General features: G+C 37.6%; 1 protein-coding gene across 1 annotated transcript in view; it reads right to left on the bottom strand.

Moving 5' to 3' along the window:
* Positions 1-956: 956 nt before the first annotated feature.
* Positions 957-11,750, bottom strand: part of MREG (melanoregulin) — a 51,945-nt gene continuing 41,151 nt past the window's right edge. Inside the window, exons 3-5 of the mRNA XM_006906745.3 lie at positions 4,526-4,616; positions 3,113-3,276; positions 957-2,587 (exon numbers count right to left, since the gene is read on the bottom strand). Of these exons, the coding sequence (XP_006906807.2) occupies positions 2,489-2,587; positions 3,113-3,276; positions 4,526-4,616 (354 nt within the window). The 3' untranslated portion in view covers positions 957-2,488. The remainder of the gene's footprint in view (positions 2,588-3,112; positions 3,277-4,525; positions 4,617-11,750) is intronic.

Here is an 11,750-nt window from a genome sequence, read left to right as displayed (position 1 = left end):
GGATACCATGTTCTATTAATCATCTCCAAATCTTTCTGTAGGCATCTCTTAGACCTAACCACTCATGATGACAATCGTGCCCACTTTGCTTCTGACAGGGAGGCACTGCCACTGGGCCCCTATTCGTCCATCTCCATTGTTATCAGTAAGCCCACTTCTGGCCAATAGGGCTTCTCAGTGATGCTGGGACCCTCTTCACCAATACATTCCTATCACTTTGGTCAGTGTGTCCACTGTGCCTTCCTGGGTGTTCCCTTTAAGAAAACATACATACTTTATTGTTTGCTACAATAATATCCATTAATAGGAAATCTGGTGTTTGATCTGCCAATTACAGGTACACATTAAAATAAATAACTATTAATATAAAAATTTCCATCCATCTACCACGTGAAATCGCCTTGCATACACAGATGAACCTTGGAGAAGTAGTACAGTACTACAGGTCAACATGGAGACACATTTAGAAAGTAGGAAAACCCTCCAGCCACCTGCACTTCTGTGTATCCTGGTTCGGCTGAGCACCTTGTGACTTCTGGGGTGGTCATTGCAGTCACCCTCGAGCCTCTCTCATGTACTGCAGTGTCCACTGGACTTGAGCACAGATCTGCCCCTCGACTAGCTTTAGGATGAGGGGATGTCCTTAAACCCATCTCTTAGTTAGCTTCTTTACTCTTTAATTTAAAAGGATTATGGAAAAAACATCTGTTTCTTCTTATTTCTTGGAAATACAACACACATCCAACTGAAAAGTAAATACAGAAACCTTTTAATTCCTTGAAAAAAATTTCCCCGATAATTCCATGTGTTTTTATAATAATAGAGACAATCTTATCCTTACTCATCATTCATTACCAAAAATAAAGACTATAGTTACAATTTATTCTCCATAAATGCAAACAATCTCATCTATTTTGACATCAAAAAATACAGAAAGATAAAACACAAATTCCAAAGACAATTTTCCATTTTCACATTTATTTTATTGTTTGTTTTTGATTGTTTGTTTCACTGTTTGTACGTTTATCTTGCAAGAGCCCGAGGAAGTGAGAGAAAATATCTGCAGGCTAATTTTAAACAACATGAAAGGGATTAAGCACTGAATATAAAAAATAAGACTTTTAGCTTATTAAGGAAGAATTTTCCTGAAACATCTGTTAAATTGCTCTGCAATGCATTAATAAATGGAGAATGTATATTTCCTCTAACAAATAATTTAAACCTTGTGTATACTACAAAAAGAGCTAGTCAGGATATGGAAATTTTCAAGTCACAATCCCCTGGAACAGACTAAAAACAAGTTACTTTTAAACCTGAAGTCAGAAGAGCAAAATCTGTAAAATTAATAATATTGCTGCTGTTCTCAGAAATCTACTTATGAACCCTCCAAGTTCTGAAAAATCTTTTCAATAAAAAGAACCATGATTTCTTGGCAAGCTCCTTGTTTAAGGGGCAAGTAACTTTTGAAGCTGGACTTCTCAGTCTGTGGACAGAAGCAAGTTGTATTGGCAGCATTGCTCCATTTTGAAAATCATCTTCAGAATAAAAGTCCTTCTTCAAAGCTACACTGCCGGCAGAGCTGCAAGTCTGCACTAGAGGGCCCCAGGCAGGTGCAACACTCAGCCGATAAGTCAGAGACAGATTAAAGAGAAGAAAGTGGAGGTCAAACATTTCTTTTTACAGATGCTATCCCGGATAAAATATCAAGAGCTTTCGGACTAGAAATGGACATTATGCAAAAAAGAGGTAACCAGATATCAGTAATGATGAGAGTTAAAGATGCCTATACCACAACTGAAGAGTTTTTTATATGTAGCTGCAGGAAGTTCTGCTTGTGATCACTCTATTTGGAACTCACATCTGAGCAGCATTCCTAGACATTTCTATTATCTAGTACCTCAATATTTCTGAATAATCATAACTGATACTCAGAATGATGCCTCTGACACCCTCCAAGGTTCTATAGGTTCTTCCAAATAAAAGAAAGGTCACACAGTACCTGGTATGATTTTGGTGTTAGCCTATATTACATAAGAATTATTTAAAAATTGGTAATCCATACTGGGCTCAATGATAGCTCTCTCCATTAATCTTATTGTTTTAATAACTAAAACAGTCCATTTTCCCAGTAGGATTAATGATCAGGGCATATTATACAACCAAAATCAAAACAAGGGCAATGGGTTCTTGGAATGAATCATCCATGATGAAATATCCCACCGACCAACTCCTTGATGCAAGATCACCAGGGTGTTTTAATGCAACTTGAACATCTCACAGTAGAAAGTACTCCTGAAGACCAGATATCCAAATCCTTAGATTTTTGTAGGATTCAGAATAATTTTTCATTAAGCCCTCTACGTGTTCACTCTCATCTACATGAATCTGTCCAACTCTGGTTGGCTGTTGAGTTCCAGTGCGAGCATTCCAATTCTGCCTCCTTGCCTCTCCTCTAGGGATTTGCAAATAGAAGGCAGTGTGGTTCTCTCTAGCCATCTGCCAGGCATGGCACCCCAGGCTTCTTGGGGTAAGTTCGACGGGCAATTTTAAAGAACTCTTCTGCAGCATCCAGAGCAATGAGACGGTCCTGCCAAAAAAATTAAAAATAAATTTGTTGTCAAGATGGGAACCAAGCCATGTCGATGGGAAAACCAATCTAACGACAACAAAGTCCACCCTAGAAATAATGAGTATGTATTTATCAAATTTTCTACAGATTTACAGACACACCTTAATCCTTTACTTACATCATCCAAGAAACATTCCACCACTCCTAGAGTCCTTTCAAATTCTTTTTCAATCTTAGGTTATATAAACAATATTCCTCACATCTCTGACCTACACATGGTTCAAAAAGTAGAACTGTCCGAAAATACAGATTCTTGAACCACAACCCAAGCCACAATGGGTCAGAATATGATCTAGAAATTTGAACTTTTAAAGTCCTCTGGGTGATTCTGATGCTGCTGGCCATGGAAAACCAGTGCATAAGATGCCAACAGCATCCGACACCTCATATTGTGGCATTGCTGGTGGTGTTAGAATGATGAGTATATGGAATGAGAAAGACAAAAAATTTAAAGCCAGATTTTAAAAAAAGGCATCCACTTACCACAACAAAGAGATATCTCTCTGAGAGTTCCCAACTTGTTGGAAAAATACTGGTCTCTTCAGCCAGTTTTAACAATAACTCTCGAGCTTTCTTTGTGTTTTTAGAATCACTGATGGTACTGAGTTTCGTCACTGACAACAAAGAGTCTGCTTCCTTTTGAAATCCTAAAGTAAAAAATATTTACCTGTCATATAAAGTTGTCACAGGAAATGACTGTCCCACAGTACTGTCCCTGCAGGAGATTAAGGGACCAAATGGGGATTCTGAACAAATATCAGAAAACTGAAGTCAAAGACACAACTCCACGTGTTGCTTCCCAGCTCACTGAGACTGGCAGGTCCTGTATTAAAATCTGTTTGTTGTTTCTTTGTGTTTAATTTTCTTTGTTAACTTTTTCCTCAGAGTTAAGCCTCAGATACTCACCCACTGACTGCTCCCTGTAGTTTTTTTGGTTTGAAACCCTCCTCCCACTCCCTCCTCTTCACCCTCTCTCTCTCGTCCCCAGAATTCCCACCTGCCTTTGCAGTGTGGGCACCACAAAGGGGCATTTCCAGGTCCCTACTCCTCCAAGCCCAGATTCCCTTCCCCGGAACAATATGGTTGGCTGGTTAAAATTACTTACCCAAAGGTATAAAAGACTCACAGATTTAAACCTGCCTGGAATAAGTTATATTGTAAAAAAGGAGACTATTAAGTCCCAACAATACTGGGTGGGTCAGGAAGGCAGAAGTCCACCTCATCCTATTATATCCCAAGTAAAGCAACAGCAGCTAGCAACTTGGGTACCCACTTTTGAAAAGTTATGATGTCAAGGTGTCATGCTTTCTTTCAAAGCAGGACTAAAGACTCCAAAATTGATCGATTCATTTTTTTCAACATTAAAATGGGCTTATTTTATTATGTGAAGGCCATGTTTATTGTACCACAACCCTGGCAGAATTAAGAAAAATCAATATCCAGTATCTACTCTAATGCCACAGGTATTTTCCCCAACTTTGAAGCTTTTCTGTCTTCTCGCCCTTCTGAATATTTATAATGAATTTTACACACACAAAAAAGTTCTTTTACAAACGATATTTCTCCCAATTGCCTCATCTTATAAAGCTATTACTAGTTGGCCAATCACTCCCCTCTAATTCAATCAACATACAATGCCAAAAATTTTCAGTGCCCCATGCTACTCAATCTTCAGGACAGATGGAATAACACATGGCAAAATGTGTCCTCAAGACCTGGGCTTGTGCTAATGGAAATATCAGATGTTTATGCTGGGGGATACAGGAGGAAAATGATTACAGTAGCCTTAAGTAGTCAGTTATTGACATTCTTTTTATGTAAACCATGGTGATGAAAATGAAGGCGAATAATCACAACTGCTTATTTTTACCACTTCATAATCACTCTCGGACTCACCTAAATCTTCTAAAATGTGTTTCCATCTATTTCTCACTTCCCTTCGAATCTGTCGCAGGGTGTAGATATCATAGTTGAGTTTTTGCCACTCCTGTAGTAAAATAAAAACTGAGTTTTATTTTTATCCTTTGGCCTAAACCTCTAAGTCCCACACTTAAGCTGTGGTTCTCTTCTTCACTAAACTTCTAAGCATATCTAAAAAGAAGAGGATATGGGTGAGATGGAGTTGACAGAAATCTATCAGCTACCATTCCTGGAGGATCTGCTGTATAACAGGTGATATGACACATTACATAAATTGTCTTAATTAAATTCCTCACATGACCTAGTCTCTCAACCTCAGTGATCTCACCTGCAAGGTAGAGAAAACAATAGTGATTATTCCATTTAAGATGGTTATAAAGACTAAAGGTATGAAAAAGTACAGTAACTGCACACGGTGAGCACCAATGAAATCCATGTATTATTAAAGCCATTTTATAGATGAAGAAACTAAGGCCCAAAGAGGTTACCTGGCTAATCCAGTATCACCCAGCTAATAGGTACCAGAATTGGTATTTGAATCCATGTCTGAGTCCCAAGTTCATGAGAAAAATTATGCAAAGAATGTATGTCCTCCTTGGTTATCAGGATAAAGGAGACTTAAGAAGCCCGAATTTCTTGATTCCCAGCCAATGTTTCCTTCACTGTATCTCAGCATCACTCCCTTTCATTTGTACTCCCATGATAAGCCTTCAGCAAAACTATTCTAAGGTTATGATTCTGAAAACTTCAATCTTATGGGTCGTAGATAATCATGGTGGCCCCAAAACAAAACTTGACTCTTTCGGGAGCATTACTGAACTCCTTCGTTGAGCTAAACATTCCTCTAAAATGTCACAGAAATTTGTTTTTAAGGAGCCTTATTTATATAGAAGAGTCATGTTCTAAGGTATAACTTTTCCTCTTAGCAAAAACACTAACCACACAATTATCCTAAAGCACAACTTAAAAGAATGTCATTCTAAATGCTCGATTGAAGACTCAAGTTATACGATATTTTGACTCCTCTAACTGAAAATGTTTCAGCGATGCCATTATTCTCCTACCAAGCTCTTTTCAAGGTTTGCCTCGTCCATTGCTAATCACCTTTCAGGACTGGTGAAGAGAAATCAATTTAGCTGCCATTCACAAACGTTTGTACCACTCAAAAAAAGAAAAGCTCGCAAAATAAAGTGTTTTGTTATGACTGTATTCTAGATCTGTATCTGAGGAGATGCCACCAGAAGGTCATGGATTCCAGCTATTTTCTAGAAGTTAGGAAGTGGAAAATCTGAGTACTCTTTGCTGGTCTTTTTTTTTTTTTGAACAAAGACATGTAAACATGTAAATGTGTATAGAGATTGGGCTCAGAGATAAAGCCTGTGGCCCTAGAAGACAGCAAAGTTAACTGGTCATCTCAGAAATATATGACCCTGACCTCATTCTTAACAGCATGTTAAAGCACACCTGTATTGTCCCCTGGAGAATGTATAAGTCATGGGGCGGGGGTGGAGGTACTCAGGTATTTTCGTTTTCATTGAGTGGGCCTTATGGCACTAAATTGGCCATTTGGCATACAGCATTTTGGGAAAGAGCATGAGTGCTAGAGCCAGACTGCCCAGGTCTGGATCCCAGCTCTGATATTTAGTAACAGCTGACTCTGGGCACATTCATAACCTCACTTGTCTCATGGCCTCATGTGCAATACAGGGATAATGATACTACCTTTACCTCCCACGTATACTTATTGTGAGACTCAAATGCATTAATGCCAATCCCAAAAATGGAGTCTGGTGTACATTCTTCTCAAATAGTGTAGACACATTTAATAAACAATCCTCCCAGACTCGGGATGGTTTCTACTACAAGGACTGAGGACATTATATACTATATCATGCAGCACCTCATTTGTGAGGACCCCCCACAAGAAAAATTTCTCTGCTCGTGGCATCACGTATGGTTTTCCATTCCTGAAAATTGCTTTATCTTTCTGGACACTGTAAATTTTGTAAGTGATCAGTTTCCAGGCTTACCTGAAAATGTAGAGTCATGTCATGAAAAACTTAGAGACATTTTGAATCATTGAAATTTTTGACTATTTCTATGTCCTTAATCATGTTTGTTCTTTCTTATCTTCTAGTTTGTGCTATCTCACTGCATTTTCATGTAAGTTGCATTAAGTCTTTTTTGATACTAAGAAGAATACAAATAAATAAAATATTTCACAGAGCAGTGTTGTGCTTATTCTCGATGACAATGACCCTCTCTCTTCCTTGCAAGACTAAATGAAAAGTGATCAGACTCTTAATCACGTGTGATTAGAAACCCCACACAATCAATACACAGAGTTGCTTCACATATTCACACAACCTTAAATTTTGTAACAAACCACTAGGTGGCTTCATTAACTTGCGATTAAAGGTCCCTGCTAATTTTTCTTTTGGCTTCTTTGGCTGATGGCTCAGAACTGTTCCCACAACTAAATGTAGCCAAATCTCTATTTTTCAGCTACCCGTTCATCACTGGTTGATCCAGACTTCAGACTTTTTTTTTAAACATTCTCTTCCACCTCACCATCTTTCAGTTATTTTGGTATTCCTAGATACCAACACTGAATGTTATACAAATTCATTCAGTGTTAGTGTCTATGACTCTGATACTGATGGAAAAGCAACAATATGACAAGTAAAAATCTGCTAAGGATGGAACCACACATGATGTGTTAACTGACTTGCACATGACAGGTATTTCTTCAGATAGGTGAAATGAAATTATGCATTTCCTATATTCATATTATTACTGTCTTTGGACAGAATAGTCATGGATAATCATATGAAAGTATCTGTACGTTTTGTGCAAAATTTCAAGCTCTAAAAACAGTAGAAGCTTGGGTAGGGTTCTGCCCAAGAATTTGGTTTTGATAAAATAAATTGTAAGAGGGGAATTTGAATTCCTCTTTAACACCTGACCGCAAAGAACAGAACCTAAATGCGACAAATGAAAAATGATGATGTATGAAATCTTACCCACAATGTAGAAAACTAACTCACCTATTCTCTGGTCCTAGAGAAAAACAAGTCTTGTGATGTCCTGCAACTTTTAAATCATAATGATTTCTTTTTAGATAAATAATTTGAAAATAACAATTAAAGATCAGTTAAGATACCTGAGAATCAAGTCAAACTGAAAAGCCTGTGATTGAAAACAAATCACGGAAGACGCTCATAGTTGAATTCTTGAGATTTTTCTCCTCTCTAGTCATTGACTAAATCAGATTAGGGCTGCTAGATAATAAAGCGGAGGCAACAATATGAAAGGCAGAACAAAACTCAATCTCCTACGACCATCTACAGCTAGTTCTCCTCTAGCGTTAGATCCCATGAGGTGGCTTTGACCTTGAGTTCTGATTTAAGCTCCTGGGATCATTTTCTCACACGCGAAATGCGCATACTTTATTCTTATCCATACTATGTTATTGTGAGGTTCTGAATGAATGGGACAGTTAAAAAGTGCTACTTATTTCTTGTTAAAAAGGTGATTTACACATTTAAAGAAATATACTCTATCAACAGGTTACATATATTTTAAACCATCTTAAACTCTTGAAAACAACCTCAAAAGAGATCAATTTATTTTTAATTATAAAAAATAACAATCCTATAAAAAGAAAAATTCGAAGAGAACAGAAGGGTATAAAATGAAACCTGTAAGTTTGCTTTCTCATCTTCTAGTCTTTTTTCCTCGGAAGTAGCCACTGTTGAACATTGCTTCTTCCCTCCTCCCCTTCCCCTTCTTTCTCCTTCTCCGGTGGCAGCTTACACTTCCAATTCCTCCCATGTTAATTTTAACATTCTGTGTACTTTCTGCTATGTACAAAGCATAATTTAGCTCTGTCTCTCTCTCTCTCTGTCACTCTCACTCTCTCACTGCACAGGAGAAAAAGTGAAGGAACAGATTACCAGTAGTTCTCATGATCTCTCTCCTGGAGCTGGCGCCTGGCTGCCCCGGACTAAAGCCCCAGACTAAAGCTGGGTTCCGAGAGCAAGGAAGAAAGGACGATGTGGACACAGCTAATATGTCTGCAACTAATATGCCTGTCACGAGTAAACATTCGAAGTTTGCTTCCGCAACATCTATATTCCCCTTCTCCATCTATCTGTCAAGTTCACTCAGACCTTCCTTTGGAGAGAGCAATTACATGCTCAACTCTAAGAGTGTATACTGATTGGTTTAAACCAAAAGAACGCAACTTCAGCTGTATATTAGAATCATCCAAGGAGCGTTTAAAATACCAATACGTTGAATCCACTTCTCAAACCAATGAAATCAGAATCCTTTGAAGGGGCACCAGGCATGAAGCTCAATAACTTAAGCCAATAAACATATCCCATGGGCTCAGCAATGGACACATAACCCAACTGGACAAGGAGATGCAACAAAATCTATGAGGCTTCTGCGAGCAATCAGGAGCGTGTTCTCTCTTCCAACGAACATCATGTGAGTGTAGAAATTCTAGAACTGCTCTCATCACTTTTACTACCCCGAGAAAAGCCTAAGGAAGAAGTCAATACTCAGAGGAGGACAAATATGAAAGACTCAGAGAGATAGAGCCTAAGGACATCCTGGGCCTCAGGACCAAATCTCACTTGAAGTCAACCCTACTTCTGAAACTCTGTTATCTAATCCAATTTCATTTAGGTTCAAACAACTGGAGTTCTTTTTCTGGTCCTTGCATCTGGAAGATTCATGTTATGAAGTCCACTCATTGAATACATAAACAAAAAAAGAAACTATAAATACTGCACAAAATGTTAGTCTCATATTTTCCTACCTCTAGCCCCTGGGGGAAAATGTTCAGTATGTATACCTATTCAGCTGGGGATGTCCCAGGGTGGCTTACAGAAAATGCAGTGTTACTGGCTTTGCCTGGGTCTGAATCTTTCTTTCCCAAGACTGCCTTAGGCGATGCCATAGACATAACAACAGTCCTTTTCTACATCCAGGGATTGCTTTATGATGCCTTCCTTGTCCATCAGAGCAGAGCTTCTCACCTTCACAAGACTTATTACGACAGGGGAGACTTATTACAACAGTTATATCTAACTGGCTGAATTCTTCTAAAGATCCAGAAGGAAAAGGTCTAACTATATCATTGGCTTAACCACTCAGCTCCCTCACTTGAAAAATATGTTGAATCTATCTGGCTGATCTATGATCAGTTCAAAGTTAACTTTTGACTCAATAACTGAGCCAAAGTCTATTCACCATCTAAAACCCAAGCATTAGGATGACCTTCCTTGTCTTATAACTTTCTTGAACGGTAAAAAGTCTTCACAGGAAAATGCTCATACACAGGCTGAAATCTGCTTCATCTTTTTCATGGCATACCTCAAGATCTGATAATCACAAACTGAAGTGGTCCTTAGTATATTTGATCTGCATAAAAACTCACCCAAGAAGGTCTTTCCCAAATTACTTGTGAAGTAACGTAACTCTCCCCATACTCAACTACCAGTAGAAGTTAAGCCAGAATTCAAATCTAAGTGCATCTAATTCCAAAGCCACATACCCTTAAAAAGTAAATAACTGAAAGGAAATAGAAAATAATGAATAGTTATTTTTGCTTCCTCTACCCAGGTTCGTTTTCTTATGTAGTTATTGTTTGCTTAAGTTAGTTAATGGGTTCATATAATTCACAATTCTGAAAGGACTAGAGGCTCCATTCCCCACCTACCAGTGTCACCTCTACAAGTCATAAATTTTACCAATTTCTCTTGTACCCTTCCATTTTTTCCATAAATGGTAGCATACTATATCCTGTACTTTTCACTTAATGATAGATTTTAGCAGTCATTCTGTATCCGATATAAGGTTCCAAATTCTTCTTTAACTTTACTTTTTGACTATATAGACAGAAACAGAATTATAATAAACATATGTATTTGTTTTACAGAAAATGATCCCCTAAAAAATGTCAATATTTTCCTAAGTGTGCTTTAAGACTCGAAAATGTCTTAAGATATTTTGCTTCCTAGTCATTCTTTCTAACATCACCATCAAAAAGTATGAAGTAACCACAGTGTCATGCACTATACATATCCCTTTGGGAATTTCCACTTCAACTCAACACCAACATTAAAAGAAGACACCATATAACTGTGCCTATAACAATGATGCATTACAAAAATTAAACATCTGCATCAGGAAACTACGAAGTAAATAGCAGCCAACTATTTTTACTTGAAAGCGATAGCTTCTTGGTAAAATGAATTCTTTGAACACTGTAACTGTTATCTCTTTCTTTTCAATTTTCAGTTAATTCATATCATCTTATGCTACTTTCTACTTAAAACGAAGAGAGATTCTCTAAAAAAGAAAAATCATATTGACTGCTTCTCCAATTTTTTTTTTCATTAGGTATATAGTGGAAAATATCAGATAAGTAAGAAAGACATATAATACATGAAAGAGTGGAGTCTGGATTTTAACAAACAGATTCTCCATGTTTGCTTTTCACAGAGAAATGTGAGATGGATAATGCAGATTAGGGTAGTTTTGCAGTGACAGAAGGAGTCCTCGAAATGGCTGCTGTCAGTCTGGGAAAAGATATTTAATAGTGTACAATAAGGCTCAGTTCTGAGGCCTTGTCATCATTTTTATCAGTGACCTCGTGATGTCAAAAGTCACTATAGTAGGAGGGATAGCTAATATATGGAATGAGAGAATCAAGATGTGAACCATATAACAAATAAGATCTATGAAATAAAAATCTACAGGTCAAAATTTATTAGAAATAAATAAAAATATACCCTACTCTTCGGTTGAAAATATCAACACAGCCAAAGTACCAGATGCAGGGACCTGCCTACACAGCAGCTCACACAGGCTAGTCTTGGTGGAAGCCAGGAAAAGATCAATGTTAAAAGGAACTTCCTATCCAAAATGAGGCTTTGTAAGATAATGAGCTCTCCATCACTAGAACGCTGTTTTAATTTCTAAATTTTATACAGAAACGTACTATATAATATATAATTACTAGAAATAATAATTCCTATAGGTTCTTTCCACATAATATATTTTCCCTGTGTCACCTGACAAAATCCAAAAAGGATTTAAAGGCACTTACAGAGAGAGAGAGAGAGAGAGATTGATTTACAAAACAGTACTTACTACTTCCTAGGTACTACCAAGCTCTTTACATGTG

The sequence above is a fragment of the Pteropus alecto genome, unplaced genomic scaffold, assembly GCF_000325575.1.
Source record: "Pteropus alecto unplaced genomic scaffold, ASM32557v1 scaffold110, whole genome shotgun sequence".
NCBI classification, from domain to species: Eukaryota; Metazoa; Chordata; class Mammalia; order Chiroptera; family Pteropodidae; genus Pteropus; species Pteropus alecto.
This window is presented reverse-complemented; position numbering and strand designations above follow the sequence as displayed.